General features: G+C 40.2%; 2 protein-coding genes across 3 annotated transcripts in view; one reads left to right on the top strand and one right to left on the bottom strand.

Annotated features, from left to right (window-relative positions):
- The window catches only part of LOC129769870 (uncharacterized), a 348536-nt gene that overhangs the window by 213785 nt on the left and 116170 nt on the right, over nt 1-18581 (bottom strand). The gene's annotated exons all lie outside the window — the stretch shown is intronic.
- On the top strand, nt 2938-5996 carry LOC129769861 (uncharacterized). Its single transcript, XM_055772367.1, has 7 exons — nt 2938-3156; nt 3249-3406; nt 3497-3565; nt 3621-3719; nt 3787-3947; nt 4124-4229; nt 4399-5996. Exons 1-7 carry the CDS (start codon nt 3072-3074, stop codon nt 5890-5892), a joined length of 2172 nt encoding a protein of 723 aa, XP_055628342.1. The 5' UTR covers nt 2938-3071; the 3' UTR covers nt 5893-5996.

The raw sequence follows: 18581 nt of genomic DNA on the forward strand, positions 1-18581 counted from the left end.
GGAGGGCCTGCGTACATACAAGGTTAAGAAGGCTCCTAACCGCGACGAAAGGCAAAACATGGTGGGGAAGACGCGAGCCCGGAAGCTGTACATCGAAAAGCTGACGAAGCCGCATTGCCTGGTAATGGACGACGAAACCAACGTCAAAGCGGACTTTCGTCAGCTGCCGGGCCTGTTGTTCTTCTCCGCAGAGGACAAATTCAGCGTTCCGGAGGAGATTCGCAAGCAGAAACTATCGAAGTTTGCCAAAAAGTACATGGTGTGGCAAGCGATCTGCTCTTGCGGAAAGCGGAGCGCCCCCTTCGTGATGACCGGCACGGTAAACGGTGATGACCGGCACGGTAAAAGTTTACCTTAAGGAGTGCCTACAGAAGCGCTTACTACCACTATTGAAGCAGCACGAGGGCCCGACCATCTTCTGGCCGGATCTCGCTTCGTGCCACTATTCAAAGGACGTGTTGGAGTGGTACGAAGCCAACGAGGTCACCTTCGTGCCAAAGGAAATGAACCCGCCCAACGCGCCGGAGCTTCGCCCAATAGAGAAATATTGGGCGATTATGAAGCAGGCCCTCCGGAAGAACTCAAAAGTTGTCAATACATACGGGCATACGGGCTTGGGCTCGAAGTATGAATAAAAAGAAAATGCCAAAAGTTGTTTAATAGTTTTTATTTTACTGTATAAAATTTTCAAAAGGATCGGTCTACTGGGCGAATTTCTACAGCGTTTTTTCCGTGATGCAATTTGATGTGACACACCCTTTATCAACAATACACGGTTCATCGAAAACTAGATTGATTGACTGAATATTTATCGCGCAGCCGAGCGAGAATTTCGATCTCTGGTTTACATTCAATTGCCTTCCACATCAATGTAAAAACGGTATTTTCAGTAAGTTTCTTATCAATTAAAAACAGATATTTTTGAAGCTCCAGCTGAATATGAGTATACTGCCGATTTACGCATAGTTGTCGCATGTTCCAAAATCAGCAACTGAGAAAAACGCAATCAAAGTTTTCTAGCAAGTTTTTCTAACAGAAGCTTTAAGCATTGCAGTTTGGCAATACACCGGGTTTTTTTATAAGCAGTGAACTGTTGTCCAATGAAATGCGAAAAGTTCCCCTCACCTGAATCAATCAAGCTTGATTACGGTTTAAAAATACATGGTGGGACAGTTATGCCTAGAGTAACAACATGGGACAATGTTGTTTTTTGAAATACAATGAGTTTTTTGGTGTTTTTTTCCAAAATATTAAGCATAAAAACATCGTTTTATGAAGAATGGGGTGATCTGCAATACTTTGGCAGAATATAAATCTCATTGTTATTAGTCAATCGCTATCAAGGTGTACACGTGTTCTGTTAAACTTTTTTTTTCATTTGTTTGAGTATAAATTCATTCGTTCTTCCAAACCAGAAATGACTGCATTAGCCATGCTGAAAGCGTGACATGAAATTCTAGTACTTGAACCGATTCATTTATTATGGATCTAGAGAAAATACTTTCAGAGATAGTTATGCATAGAATATCAACATGGGACAATTGAACTTGATGTTGTTTTTCGAAAAGCTGGGAACAAACAATAAGTTTTTTGTGGTTTTCTGGAAGACTAGGTATAAAAACATCGTTTTATGAGGAAAAGTGAATATTGTCAGAAAGTGACATGGGACAACTATGCGTATAACGGCAGTATAGTGTGACATCGTGCAATGGATATTTGTAGAATCACGTCGAAGAAGATAAATACAACGATATTTTTGTGTGTCTTTTTCACTTTCTCACCCTCATGGAAACAAACAAATTTGCATTATTTTCGCGATAACTTGACGATATTTTCAAGACTTACATTGTCAGTGTATGCGATTTGAGAAAAAAAATATTTAATTAAGCAACATTTCATTGAAAATGCTGCTATTCCAGAGGACTTAGAATACGACTATTTTCTGGACCTTTTTACCCCTTCAATGATAGAAATAAGTAACAATACAATTATCAATCAGTTACGAGAGCAATTATGTTATAAGCAATTTTTGCTCATAACATCATAAAATCGAGAGTTATTTAAACTTTGTTTTGTTTCTTCCATATGGCCCATTCCAGCGTGCCGTGACAACGTTCTGACTCACTAAAATTGATTTTTTTTTCTCGTTTTCATGTATAAATCACATGATTACCAAACAGTAAACGATACCAAAGTAAAATTGAGAAATCACTTGCGTGTAATCGATCCGGCACACCACAGTGATGATATTGATGCGAAATTGCATGTGGCCGCATTCTGTTTGTGTAGAATAGTGCATTGACCAAATGAAGCCACAAATGTCGACATCGCAAGAACAAGAATGAATCCATTGATGCTTTTCAGGGCCACCAAACCTTTCACAAAAGAATTATTAAAAGTTATTACGATTTCTTACAATACAATGATCTAAAGTGATATACGAACTAATAGTACTTCACGCAGAAGAAGAAAATAAAACAAATTGTTTGAAAATATATTTAACGAAGGCTGTCCCCTTTGTTGAGTCCTACGCTACTTCGGGCTATTTCCCAGACATAATGCATCCGTCTTTCTTGCAACTTCAAAAAATGGATTTCCTTTATTCAATTCGTGTTATTCAAGAACAAAAACAACAAATAATAAAAATAGTAACAACGCGTAATTCTATTTCACGCTTCATTAATATTTGTTCAGGGATGAAATGAACTAACGGAATGATAAAAATGTTTGTGAGTACATGCTCCGATTACCAAAAATTGAATTTCGAGCATATTTCCCCAAACAACCTAATCATGCGTGCACACATACACACACCCGCCCGCATTCACCGTATCCTAGAAACGTCCCGGCTGTGTTACCCAACGACGCCACAACGCCAAACAAACAAATCCCTTGGCAATACGTTTGATATCGAACCAAACAACCGAAGCAGCAGACGGTTCGCTGATCCACCGGCCATCGCCCCATCCTCAATTGTGTTCTCTCGCCATTTTCACACCATTTTGGTCGTGGTCGAAAAAAGTTTTATTCCCTCGGTGAAGGGCAAGAAAAAAAAACGTGCCCTGTTTGGTATGGTTCTCCTGTCGGAAATCTACTGCCCGGAGCAGATTGTGATACCGGAAAACTTTAACAACGTGCTCAAACTTTACGCCAAAGGTAAGTGACGCGTGGCGAATCTTCGCCTTGCTTGGTGATTCGAAAGAAAATTTTCTCCCTCACCCTCTTTTCCGATAACCCTTTTACCGAAGCTGTCATTCGTACGCAACCGTTTGATTTATTGCGCTGGTCGGCCGCTTATTTCCGATGTTTGGCAACGGATCGGGTGCCACCCATTAAACCCCGCTATGAACCGGAAGCTCGCGCTGGGCGGCTGACGGCGGGTGCTCTGCGGGTGCTAATCGATCAGGTAATTAGAAGATTGTTTTTGAAGCTGCAGGGGAAGGGTATTTTTGTTTCCAGGTTTGTTAAACGAAAACGATTTCCCTTTGTGATACAGCTCGGTAAAGGATATTTTGTGCAGAAGCGAACCCTTCTGGAGAAATGGCAAGGATTGTGTCTGCCGGAAGTAAGCATTTTTTTCTTGTTTAAAAACTTTATAACTTGTTTCACTCTGCCGGTAGGACGATCTGCTGAATATCCTGTCGCTGCTGAGGATGCTAGACTGGCCACACTTGCACTGGCTGAAGATTGTGGCTGTTTTCATTGGTCTGCTCAGTGACGTAAGTTGACTATCGATCTCCCATCCTATTGCCGCCGCTTTCTAATGACTTTATCGGTGTCCCTCAGAGCCTTGTGCGAACGGCCGATATGATCTGCGAGCTGCTGTCCGAGGAACCGGAAGGAGGCCCGTCTCCGATTCCGCTTTGGATGTTCAAAGAATGCTTTCTGACCGTGGCTCGGCTCGATTGCGACTCGGTGCAAACGTTCGTCGATGGGCGAAAAGTTTTGTGAGTTATTTCTCTGGCAAAGAGGAAACTTTGTACCAGCCTTTGTGCTTTTATGTATTCGAGTTCCTTCTCGAAGCACGGCAACCAACCGGACCGAAGGTTGAGTTCCGAAACTATTTTATTTTCGCTCTATGCCTTCACTTACCCGCCACTGAATTCTCTGCGTGTTTTCGCAGGGACGGAGGATTGCTCGAGCGGAAGCAGCCGATGACAGAGATGCCAAAAGTTCTATCAACAATTTCGTTTAAAAATGCCATCATCGACAAGTACAAGAGTGTCATGGTAAGTGCAGTCGGTAATCGAGTTCGTGGAGGGCAGTTTTGGATGACGCGCGAACTTTGCCCGGGCAGAAGTTTCAACCATGTCAACAGTTTGCAAGCAAATTCCGAAGCTGTTCCGGGCTCGATTGTTTGGATAACACTTTTACTTCCTGTGTTTTGTTTCACTTCAGGGTGTCGATACAAAATCCACTGCCGCCGATGCCGAACTACTCTCCACAGATGACCGCTTCTCGGAAATATCCACGGTCCCCTCCCGTTTAGATTCCGATTTCAAATTTGTTGGCGATGAGACGGATCCACTCGAGGTGCTACGGCGGGCACCAGATTTCGACAGTGTAATCGTTTTGCTGGGAAATCTCCGCGAAGACAAACTCCGGCAGCAGCTTAGCTCCGTCAGTATTCCGGAGGCGAAACTTGTGCATGCCAAGGAGCGTGCTCAGCGAATTGAGGACTTGCGCGAGAGTCTACCGGAGTATGACTACGAGAAGCTGATGGATGCCGAAAAGCAGCAGCTATTGAAGGACATGGGGCCACCCTGGTTGTTGCTGTATCTGTTCTCGCGGACCGCCGGTCCCGGTCGGTCGTATAATTATGTCGATGAAACCTCGATGGAGAATGAATTGCTAGATGATTACTCAAACTATAGTTTTGATATGGCGGGAGCCGACAAACTGGAACGCAGTCCGGAACCAGAGGAGGAAGTAGAAGCTACACCAGATGCTGATCATGAGCCTGAACGTCGTCGGTCAAGTTATTCACTACCGGCCTCGGTGCGCTCGCGGATGAGCTCGGTACATTCTTCCGCCACACGTATCGCTAATGAAGTTCTGTCCAGGGTTATCTGTATGGTGGACGAGGCGATAATCGATGGGGAGTGTGAGCTGTCGGTTCCTTCCATTGCCAGCTTCGTCGAACAGAAAAGTCAAGTGGACGCGAGCATCAGCGAGCATGATTACAATACGTTGCGTGATTTTTTAGAGGAAGCCGATAAAAAAGATCTCGAGGTGAAGGATCTCAACCAGTTGTACCATTTCTTTGTTGGCGAAAGCTTCAAGTCGTCAGGCTACGAAGCACAGCGTAAGCGTAGTCAGGAGATAACTTCTATCTTCGAGGCCAGCGGAATTGAAGTGGACAACAAACTGCTCGATGCGCAAATTTCCGAGAACATGATCCTCGGATTGGTTCCTGAAGAACAGACACAGGAAAAGAAGAGAACTTTGGAACCAACTTCCGAGCCAGAGCCAAATGCTGCCCCTCTGGTTGAGGGCTCGATTCACAGTGAAGCGAAACAAGACCACGAATCGTTGCAAGCAGTGATAGAAGTCGAGGAAGAACATAATGAGTCTGAAGAACCGAATGAACCTGAAGAAGATGAACCAGCGCCAGAACCGGAAGCTGCCCCGCCCGAAGTGGCCACCCAAACAGAGCCTCTGAGCGTGAAATGTACCGAACTGATGCGACGGAAGACGCTAACGAGGAGCACGGATCTTGCGGTGGAATACAGTTGCAAGATTCCACGGCTGCCGGGGATAGGGCCGCCATTGGCCGAAGAAATCATTGAAACGTTTCTGGCTTATTTGGCCAAAAGAGCTGTCCATCAGCAGGGATTGATATATCCAAGGAATTTCCGAGAGCCGCCCTGTCCTAAAATTGCGGAAGTGTAGTTGGAGCGCATTGAATGGTGCCTCATCACTTTTTTTTTTATATAAACGATTAGTGGTTAGTGTTCATGTGGAAGATAGTAGATGTGAAATATAATTTTGAAAACCTTCATAGAAATCAATAAACCATTCTATTGTTTGAGGGCGTGAGTTGTCGCTGTTTTTTTCTATAATAAAATAAGTAAAAAAAACTTTAATCAAGCCGTTTAGATTGTGATTAAACATAACAATACACAACAAACCTAGAAAATAATTAGGCAAGCAGCAGTTATCAGTTATCACACATCTCCTTCATTAGTCTAGGGCATTGATAAGACTAAAATAAAATCGTGGGAAATATGATGAAGTCGCTAATTGTGAATAATGGAAATCCAACGTGCCCATGATAATCGGGTAATGAAGTTGCCTTCTAAATGGCAACAAGTTTGCGAACAAAACGGCGCATATTTGACTTAAATTGGATAATTTTAAGTATGTTGAATAAAGCGTCAAATTTCGATCAGAAATACGACATTTCTTTTTCCTCAACGCAGACAATAATACTGAATTCGTTCTATTTTTAGAAGGTGACTTTTAGCTGCTGAGAGAAAGCGGAAAGAGCCGTACTGCAGAATAGACAGTTTTAAAAAGCGTTATGAAATCTCCCGGATGAGCTACCCACCATGTGCCGCAAATCGAGCGGAGAGGGTTGACCCTTTTTTGACATTTTTGTTTCAAATACGTAATGTGGGTATTCCAAGTGTATTTTGAATCAAACCAGACACCTAGGTACTTGAAGGTCAATGAGTTAATGTACCGTCCTATTTGGAACCGTATTATTTCGACGTTGTCATTCAATCGAGGAGTATTCACATTGGTATTCTAATTTTAAAACACAGCCATATTTTTTCTTTTATCACGGATTGGCAAATGTATCAATTGTTCTTCACCGATCCGCAGAACTCAACATTAATATGAGTACTGAATGCTTTGCTCAGCTGAGGCGAATATGGTACTACTAACGATTTTCAATTTCAATGTCTGCGTTGTCGATATATGTGAATAATTGCCCGCCATTTATTTATTCATTGATATATTAGATATCAGCCTACGCTTGTGATCGTGTCGTTGGTGAATTCTCTAGGAAATCGCTTTGTACATTTTCCGTCTACCATGCAAGACGATAAAAGTTTCATATTACCGCATGGACCATACACCATGTGGTACCAGTGTCGAACAGGTATTCATATTTCGGAAACCGATTGGTTTGAAACTCGAACGAATTTCACGATTCGATTGAAATTGACTATTGCATTCCTAAATCCGTTCGATTCAAATTCAATCGTTCAAAATAATTCATCCGTATCCGCGATGAAATTGTACTTCCTATCTGACATCAAAATTGTCTCCAGCAGGTGTTTTATCAGAATTGATGAAAATAGCGTGGTTGTCATTTTGTAAATCGAGCATGTGTGATTTGAAGTATTTGAATAATTTGCTGTACTCATTCAAAAATACTTCCAGCTCGCCGGCGATACACCTGGCTTTTGACGAAGTGAGGTTACTTCAAATATGTGGATGAAAGTCAGATGTAGCGGGCCCAGCGCCATCTGTTGTTTAACAACATAAATAAATTCGTTCTGTTTGAAAAACGACCGACGGTTCAATTATTTGAATATTTTTTACACAAAAATACTGAAATTGCTATTAAAAATAGAGTATGGTAATAGAGTAAATAGAGTATCTTGTTGTTATATGTTAATGTTTGAAGTCAAATTTACAAGAAAAAAATTATTCAGATTTTTTTGTTCTGTGAAATCGGTATTTAATATATAGTAATCAGTGCCCTAGCGGTATCATATATAGTTTACAACCTATTCTCATGCCTACCAAGTTTTGACGTAGGACTACGTCTTTGATTTCTATATAGGGGGGTCACTCTACGAAAAATGTTATTAAGAGTTTTCAAATGCATATTACACAGAATCGTTTTTACGATATATGTTATAAAATATACCATTAGACGGCAAATTTATCCAACATTTTTTTCGCCTTAGACATCAACGGTGAAAATAATGAAACAAGTGAGCAATTTAACAAATAAAAGAGGTAGGTTATGCGAGCGGATGCGTAGGTAAATCATGTATTATGCATTCTTTCTTCCAACTTAGTTCCCATGAGGCAAGGCGCAAATTGAGAAGCGTATAGCGCTCGTAAACGAACACGAGACTACCAACACGACTCATACGTGCCACAAACGTAGCGTGGTGGAGCGCATATTCAGTCACAGTTTGGTGTAAATAACGTGCCACTCGCATACAATGTCTGATTCACACAGATTTGCGCGATATATTTATTTACTAACACAATCACCCGACCGGTACGACCACACAGTGCCAAACTCACCGCACTATATGATTGTTCACCAACACAACTACCACAACCGGTACGACCAGCACGAGAAACTGTGATTCAGCCACAGCGTCACGCGAGTCGTGTCTCACGAGCGCTCCACAATCTCGCGTCATCTGGCCAATTTGCGCCGTTCTATCTGTTTTCATTAGCCACAAAAACAGGCGCTATATCGCGGCAAGTTACTCGCGCTATACGCGTCTCAATTTGCGCCTGGTCTGAATGTTGTATGTACATTGCGTGCAATAGTTCGTTCTATCTAACAAATTAGCAAGATGTTAATCAGATGCAAGATTTCATGCATCACTCAAACTTCATGCAAGATTTCATCAAAGCAACGAGAAAAGCGTCACCCATACATTGATCGTTCATTAATTAGGAGGAGGCAGCGATTATGATGCGAAGACTTATTGAGATCGGCATTACATCGCATCACAAAAGTGAAACGAATTGAAATATTAATATTCTTCGTGACTCATATTCATATTTCTCAATGACTCATTTCCTTCTATGATAGATTGAGCAGTAGAACCAATACGACTTGATTGTGATAGTCTGCAAATGAACATTATTTCACCGAAAAGGCTACTGCTCCTAATGCCTTAGAATAAGACTAATGATATGAATAACACAATAGAAAGAAATTACAATACCATGATTTAATGTGTAACAATGACTTCATGATTTAATGTGTATTTTACCTCAAAATATCACGAAATTGTAAGTTTTCTGCTTGTTTTTTTTTGTTTCTTCCCATTAACTTCACATTCAATGTAATCAATCGCGATATCATTTTTCTACCATTCCACCCTGTTATGTGTCACATTGATATTCATTAATCATTTTCAGTTAGACAGTTGAACTTCCTGCCAGAAACTTATTTTCTTTCTTTGTTCGTTACAAACCGTTTGACGGTTATTAGTACATATAACAAACGGCCCTTTTCATGGCTACTATTTAGAGTTTCAAAAAAGTTAAACTAACAGATTTCTGAAAAATGACAAGAATTACATTTGAAATAACCAAGTGTTCTGAACAATCACAGTCCTACGTCAAACTTCCGTGCGTGCCCCTAGGCTCTGACCCTTCTACTTGTTTGTGTATAATTTCATTAAAATCGGACGAGCCGTTTCACTTATGACTGAAATATTTCGGAAATTATTGTAACTTCGATTGTTGGGAAGCTCTCAACGCCTCTTAACAGCATTTATATCACACGCTTTCTACGCAGTACAATTAGTAAACGTTCGTCTCACGCACCATCTCTCGGTAACCAAAACGGCACAATTATTTATTCGAAGACATTTATCAAATCCCATCATATTGTTGTTTGCGCTCGCGGATGTGGCGTGCTTCCGCTAAAAGCGCCTCCAGGACATGGCACACACAGCCCAGCCAATATATGCGGTTTGACGGGTTCCACATATATTATTGTGATAAATTTTCGCGTAAACCACCGCAAAACGCGCGGGAGATGCGGCCAATTTGTATCTTCGTCAGAGGATATTCTCAGTATATGTGGGTGTGTGTATGTCTGTTTATAGAATTTCATTAAATTGTTACAGAAAATGACGCAGTCTCCGGGTTCCACCGAGCAAATGACACAATGGCGGCATAGGAAAGCGGAAGCATCCGGTGCTGAGAATGATAAATTATGCCGCTGCTTGATAAATTAAGGACACTTTCTGAAGTCCTCCCACACTCCCGCACTCGCAAAATGTTCGGAGAGCAAACAGATGCGATTTAAAGTACATCATTCATATTAAATGTGGGATTAATGATGGTGACAGCTTTCGAGCGCTACTGCATTCAGGTGCACCAGTAGCCACTTCATGCAATGGGCTCATTACTAGCAGCTACCAGCTGGACTGGATTAGCACTGTTTATGGGTTTGCTTCCTCCCCCGACTGGGCGACGTTCCAAAATTGAGCCCCCACTCTCTATTTTCACGTAGAAAATTAAGTTGCGAATAGATTACTCGAACGAAATTCGACATAACTTTCAGTCTTCCCCGTGGAGAAGATAGCATCATCGAGGAAATTTGAAAAAGTTTTCAAATTTAGATCCGCTCCTCGCTTCTAGCTCATAGGTTAAAGCGGAGAAAATGAATGAGAGGTTGCCTTTCCCGGAAGTTATTTATTAGCGGAATTGCACTCCATCCTGACTTCTAAAAGGTTTTTTTTTTCATCTCTCGCCTTTATCCTGGTGGTGGCTTGGAACGGCATTCGTGCTTGGAATTTTGAACATATGCTTCGATTTCTGAGCTAACGTAACTCTGAGAGAGGAACTTGGATTCGATTATGTACGACAGTAAACGTATTCGTCTTCTAGAAGATCGTACCTAGCAAGTGAACAACCCAATCGGACTCTCAAACCGAACAAAGCGAGCAAAATGTGGACCCATAGGTGTTGACAAGTTTCAAAGGATGTCACCCTACGAACAACGGAACGCATGTAAAGGCCGACTTCAGACAAATATCGGAATGAAAACGTTTCAAAGCTTCCGCTCGGGACAAGATTGCTTAATAGGGGAAGTGGGGGCAAAGTGGTCACCCTAAGGAATATGCCCATTTCCAGCGCCCACATACCGCTTCAATTCCCGTTTCTCGAAGAATATTATTGTTCTTCAAGATAGCAAACGGCTTTTACTATAAAAATTCAAAATAGTACACTTTTCATCACTAGAAATAAAAGGTGAAAAATCGAACTTTTTTTTTTGCTTGGAGGTAAAGTGGTTACCTAATGGGGGCAAAGTGGCCATCCGCACATATCAAACTAAATGGGATAGAATTGTCCGTTTTTTTAAACGGTTTTATTTAGCTTGCCCTGTAATCTGTTTGTATGTTTGTATGTAACGTGTTTGTCTGTAGCGCTGACACACATTAATAGAAATTTGACCCCCTTTCTGTTGACCGATTGATCTGAAATTTGGAACACACCTTTATCTCTGTAGTCATTATAAAACTACGTATTTCTGATCTTGAAACTCAAGATGGCAGCCGCTACAAAATTGCGGATCACATATTTTCTCAAAACCTCATCGATTTTCCAAAACCCCATCAATATGAGTATCAAATGAAAGTGGTTGACTAGTAGAACACAGTTATTTATGAATTATCCTATCTTTCGGATCATTCCCATTGCTTTTAAACGATCGGATATGGTTTGCTGAGTTACTCCAAGTGTATCTGCAAGTTCTTGTTGCGTTTGTGACGGACCTTGATCAGGTAAAGCGTCCAATTCTTCATCTTCAAACTTTTTTAGCGGTCCGGAACGTTCTTCGTCTTCCAAGCCAAAATTACCACTTTTGAACCGTGCAAACCACGTCTGACACGTTCGCTCAGTTGGAGCATTGTCACCATAAACTTCCACCAAAATGCGATGACTTTCCGCACCTGTATTCTTCATATTGAAGTAATGAAGTAACACTCCCCGCAAAAACACTCTCGTTGGTACGAAATTCGACATATTCGAAGTGGCAAAAAACTATGTTGTTTATGCTTCAATTTCTTGAGATATACTAAAAAAGACGCGCAATGGTAGTAGCTTTTCAACGAATGTCTGGAAATTTGATTCACTGGAAAAATAATCAAGTTATGCCATCTGTTGTAAAACCGAAGAAACTTACCGGTACACCTAAAAAATAAAAGGTTCGAAAAGTTGCCATTTAAGATCAACTCATGCATTGTAATAGATTATGTTCACCGTAATTCTAATGTACCTCGTAAATTTTATGACCGTCCTTTTCCGTTTGATATGATGCCCAAGCCTACTACCAAATAATGTGAACGGGAAAATTGTTAAACGATAATTGTATTTTACATTTCCTTCTGAAATTATTGCATCTCTCATGTTTACGACACTCTCGAACCGCGAAAGTTCGTTCACCTCTAGTCAGTGCGGTGAAAATTCATTCTCAATCGAAAGAAATCGACGAAAATAACAAAAAATACCATTTGTCATAAAAGAAAACATTGCTCGATCGCTGGAATTTGGGTAACCTCGTAAATTGAGATCCGAAAGGGTTCATTGTCAATCGAACGTTGTTCCTTCTCATTTGAATGTGATGAATGTATTTGGCCGAACAAAAATAAATAATTCATTCTCACAACCTCGGCTTTTCGCATTAAAGCATGATTTCGGTTTATTCACTGTCACATAAGCAAGGCATACACAGAGCAGGAGGTGGAGGAGCATTTTCTAATGCCCCTCACTCACACTCTTACAATAATGCGTGGAGCGTAAGAATGAAAGCAATAAAAATGCACTCTCGCCAGTTTTTCCTGTTTTTCTCTGAAAACAAACCAAGCATCGTCGGGTGTCAATTGAGTGTCGGTCACTAGTTCGATTGATAGGGACAAACGTAAATAACAACATGGCAAGCGGTTTGAATGAAGGTGCGGTTATTCAATCGAATGGAAGGGATACAGTGAGAAGAGATCCGTATGAGTGAAACATGCCCATATGTCAAAGCAGCCAATGAGTCCGCGATATTCGTGTGAAGAGAAGTGTTATAAACTGATGGTTGATGCAGCAATCTCTGCGATTGTGGCCAAGGTTATCACGACATCGAGCACGTTGTTTGGTCGTGCGAGGTCGCCAGATCGAATTTAAAAAATTCACTTCGGGCCCGAGGAAGACAACCCAATGTGCCGGTGAGAGATGTGTTGGCTCGGTTAGACCTTGATTACATGTCCCAAATATATGTTTTCTTTAAAACTATCGATCTTCGTGTGTGATTGTCCCTATATCCTTATACCTTCCTTTTCTTCCTTTGCGAGTAATTGGTCCCTTGCTATAAACAGTAGAATAAGTTGAAATTTAAATACAATACAGATATACGAATAGATTTAAGAATTGAGTTTGATCATCAACATCTATATAATTTTTATATATCCCATCCCTTTCCCGAGAAAAATGTCACCCTTCTAAACTCGAGTCAACTGCGAGTAATCGGTTTTCTACCTTACTAACCATAGAATTAGGAAATTGTTTATATATAGTTATAAAAATATAGTTAAGAATTCGGCTCCTTTAAACTTATGTAACTGAGCTTATAAAAATAAACGAATTAATAAAAAAAAATTATAGTAGGTTGTGTCCAAGATACGACCGCATTGTTGACGTAGAACTACGCTGTTATTTTATATAAGTCGCTTATTTATACCTTCGGATATTATTCTATAATGCTGTGAAATTTTAGAAACAACTGCTTAGTAGAATAATCTCTGAAATTGTTTTTTCATTGTAAAATCAGTTGACGATAATTGATTGATGATTCATTCTTGCCCTCGCAAAACAATACACTAGCTGATCGTATGTCACAATTTATTTCATGCAATGCATTGAAAATTTACCTCGAACGCTATTCCGGTGGCCTTTTTCGCAAATGACATAGACTCGGCTACAGTCGATTATATACATGTTGCACCAGCACCATTATTCCACATCTCATAACTACATCATCTTTGACATCGCATGGAAACAACAACAATGACAACTCTTGCAAGTATCAAATATCATGCTACATGTTATTTAGTGTTGCCTCAAAGGAATTGCACCTCTAGTCATCGTTCGTACAACGTAAACCAAGCGCCAAACAAGCGTTTGCCATAGCATGCATACAGAGCCATACATTGGTGGCTTGAAACTACTAGGAATATAAACACTTCTCATCATTTTGCGCTATCCTCAAAAGAAACGCGTCTGTTAATATTACTGGCCTCGAAAAAAGTTGCATTGCTTTATCATGCTCGAGAGAAGCGCAGCTAGGGGTGACTAGTGGAGGAAGTTTTGCTACTGGCAAGCGAAAAATAATCACATACAAAATTCCAGAACGACATTTACTTTCTTGGTGACTTGGAGCGAAATAAACTCTTTTTGTTAATATAAATTATCTCTAAAACAGTAGCAATGCTTTATTATGATCAATATTAGCGCAAATGGAATCCTAGTGGAAGACAGTTTTGCGACTGGCACGCGAACCCAAATAACTTATAACATTCCAGTAAGACATTCAAGATGCTTGGTATTCCCCAAATAATTTTTTGACGGAAAACAAACAATGTTAACTGCTTGGAAAAGACTGAATTATGCCACACAGCTTGTACTCTGCTGTAACATTCATCGATGCGAATTCGCTGATGAGATTGTCAAGAGCCACCGCCTTCACCACCAGCGGGGGGTGGTTGAGTTTGGTTGCTGCCTGGGTAACGGCGTTTACATGTTCGACCGACGCTCCGAAATCGCCTACTTCGCTGTTGATCGATGCAGTGTCACACTCGTGAAGGCTCGGTTCAATGCGAGCGCTTTTCACTGCACCAACATCGCGTACATCATTAGATGACGCTTGCCTCGAAATTTTATTGCCCCTGGCAATGCGTTCGTTTTTTGCAGGGGTCGAGCCTGCCTTCCTCTCCTACTTGCTCATCGAACACTACGCGAAGCGTCTAATTTATGACGCGGAAAGAAAAACACACGTTACGAATAACGCGAAAAACGAACAGAAAAACCAAACGACGATATCCAAGTTGGATTACCACTGGTGGGGTCCAATCTTAGATCGAAGTGCAGCGAAAGAAAAGTGAACTGGATTGCTCAACAGTCCGATGCCGAATGAAAGTTTGCCTCAGCGAGATCCACTGTTTATACTCTAGGCAAGTATTCCCCTTCATTCTTCTACTTTTCCTTTGTTCACGGAGACTTTAAATCCTACGATTTCCCCTCCGTTGGTCGTCGATAAGTTGCTCGTTATTGACAGCTCTGTTCGGGAAAGCACACAAATGGACAGAACAAATGTATGGGAAAATTGAAACGCTTAAAGTTTTCATGAATTTTAACCATTTACAAACCAGGGAATTCTAATGTATAGCATATTAAACGAATTTTAGGGAATTTCCGCTTCGTTTAGTGTGTAAATCGCCAAAATCCGTTCGTGGCAAAAATAGTTATTAACGTTAACTTTATTTCATAAAAACGTGACCTGTTTTCTGATTTGGCATCCTTAATGAAAGACGTAGTTCTACGTCAAAACTGATGGCTGCTGGTGTTTATCGTTCGAATTCAAATAAATGAACTGATTATTTTCAGCAATGCCTCTAGTATCTGAAATGACGACTTTCCCAGGCTTCTCAGTTTAGGAGTACGTTTTAGGGAAACATATTCCGGTCTGCACAAAGACAAACGAGTACAAAAGTACTCGCAGCTTGCATGTGTTTGGAAAGCGGATTCCCCCAGGCACATTGAGTTTGAAGTCCGTGTTACGGAAACACAGCTTAATTCGCGCTTTTCTCATCAGTCTGCATATATGACAGTATTCAAGTTTACTTATGTTATCGAATAAAATATGCTAATGATGTGGGACAGTTGGTAATGTCTACAAAAAATACTTACATTCTACTAACGTTCACATCACCAAACGTATTTGGTTGTTTCCTATCGAGGTTCTTTCTAAGTTTACAAGAATTTACTATCGATTTTAATACTGCAACAGTTGAAGAATGATACTGGATAGGTTAGTGTATTTGTAATATGCTGTCAGTTTTGAATAGGCAGTGGATAAAATTAAAAAAAAACGCATTCATTGGGATATTGTACTGAACTTTATTTCGACATAGCGAGTAACATGTTCAATTGATTGAAACTATGACCAATTCTACCGCCAAAGTTATTGAAAATGTTGGAATAATTTGTTCCAAGCACTTAGTCGCTCCAAAGTGTAGACTAAATTTGGATTTATTGAAATTTAATCTTAAATTTAAATAATCTCGATCTTGTCATAACGTTCAACATTATCCCTCTTCTTACCTCTGCTTTTTTCTGTTGGGTCAATGAAAATTTCTTTAGAAATGATCCGATGTTTTTTTCCTATTTGGGCGTGGAAGACAAATAACGCAACGCTCAAATTTTGGATTTTGGACCCCCTTCCCCTCTAACATAACGCAATTCCTATTCCTAAGGCCATCTACCCACTAGGCAGTTTAGGTTGGAAACCAACTTAACGAAAAAAGATGAGAGCATGTGTAATCAAATGGGAGCATGCACACTAGGAACCTGGTAGGTCGGACCAACTTTTTCGATTCAACCTAGCATGTCGAGTCGCGCGCGATGTGTGTCGGCAACGTTTTCGTTCAATTGCTGTTGACATTTCAATTTCTATGTTCGTTGAGCTTTAATCATGGATGCTATGGGATTTTTTCAGATGTTTTCACATGGTACGAAAAAATGTCTTCACAGTCATATCGAAAGAAACTAAAATTCATTCACCTAATTTTGAACAATGCTTGATAGATTATTCAAGGTTTATGATAATTGTTGTATATAGAGCATTAAATTTACCTTGAGGTTTTGAAGTTTATTTCAATAAATGTGAAACATATATATTTTGCGCGACCACGAACTAAATTTTATGAGTTTAGAAATGAAGTGTTGTGTTCACAAAATCAAATGTCCTCGCAGTAAGTTCAAAATGAAAACGTGTCTTTAAACCTGGCATTTCGGGCTGTAGCACTTTCGGAGAAAGTACATCCAGGAATGTTATACAAACAGATTTTTCTATATAGTGCAAATTGTATTTCAAAGGTTCCGTTTTGATTCCATTGTAGAGTTTTAAAAAGTTGCGCATACATTCAATTTGATGATATTTGCAAAAATTAAATACTTTTGTTTTCTAATTTTCTAATGTTAAAAAAAAATCTAATATAAAGTTCTATTTTTAGACGTAGCACTACGTCTTTCATTAAGGGTTCCAAATCAGAAAACAAGTCACGTTTTTATGAAATAAAGTTACCGTTAGTAACTATTTTTGCCGCGATCGGATTTTGACGATTTACACACTAAACGATTCGAAATTTCCGTAAGATTTTTTTATTATGCTATACATTAGAATCTCCTGGTTTGTAAATGGTTAAAATTTATGAAAACTTTAAGCGTTTCCATTTTCCCAGACATTTGTTCTGTCTATTTGTGAGCTGTCAATAACAAGCAACTTATCGACGACTAACGGAGGGGAAATCGTAGGATTTTAAGTCTCCGTGAACAAAGGAAAAGTAGAAGAATGAAGGGGAATACTTGCCTAGAGTATAAACAGTGGATCTGAGGCAAACTTTCATTCGGCATCGGACTGTTGAGCAATCCAATTCACTTTGCTTTCGCTGCGCTTCGATCTAAGATTGGACCCCACCAGTGGTAATCCAACTTGGATATCGTCGTTTGGTTTTTCTGTTCGTTTTTCGCGTTATTCGTAACGTGTGTTTTTCTTTCCGTGTCATAAATTGGACGCTTCGCATAGTGTGTGATGAGCACGAAGAAGAGGAAGGCAGGCTCGAGCAAGGCGCTTGTATAGATGTATGACAGGTGAAGCAACATCATCACTTCAATAAGAAGGGGATTACGGTTTGTGGAGCGGGGTTGTTTCAAAGGGAATCGATCTTTATCACTACTTTTGCCACTAGCAGTCAATAATAACTCTGCAAAACCAATCGTAAATGTTGTTGTAAATGTGATTTTAGTTTGAAATTGAAGCCTCCGAGCGATAAATGTTACATTGGACGTTTTAACTGACCGCTTCGCACATTCGACAAATTACGTTGTACGATGACAATTTGCGAATAACTACTGAACAACGCTTCAAATACTTGCACTTCGAGCCAAAAGCAGATCATTATTGTTATAACTCGTTGAATTGTACTAAAAACGATATCAACACTCGAAAATAACAAAAAACTCAAAATTTCCTAAGTGCGACTTCGTGTTGTTTTGAATGCTTTGTTACTTTGGACAGGATGTTAAGTGGATGCTGTTTAACGGGTTTGTGGAGTCATTGGAATTGTGCTAGGCAGCGTATTTTTCTTTCGTCAGAACAAGTTTAAGGACAGAATCGGTTTCGGTTTTCTGGTCAATGAACAACTTCAATAAGAATATGGTATATCATTGCCTTCATTAACCCTTTTATTACGGCAGTCTGCTCCGCTAAAGTGCTACACCTGTACGGAGCACTGCGCCGAAAAGTATGCACATCGCGCTGGTGTGATCGACGAGCAGTATGACGACGTCTAAAGACGACGCTCGTACACACAGCTCGTCGCGCGGATGTCGTCTATAGACGACGCTCGTAACGAAAGGGTTAACAGTATTCATTTGTTTAAGAATGTATTATATTCTATCGCTGAACATCGTACAGATTTTTAAGCCACTCTACTTGTTATTTCAGTGCGACGGGTAATTGGATGGCGGGAGGCAATTTTTTTAATCCATGTTAAGAACGCAGCTATATTACCTGTTTAACCTTTCCGTAGGATCTG

The sequence above is a fragment of the Toxorhynchites rutilus genome, chromosome 1, assembly GCF_029784135.1.
Source record: "Toxorhynchites rutilus septentrionalis strain SRP chromosome 1, ASM2978413v1, whole genome shotgun sequence".
Taxonomy (NCBI): domain Eukaryota; kingdom Metazoa; phylum Arthropoda; class Insecta; order Diptera; family Culicidae; genus Toxorhynchites; species Toxorhynchites rutilus.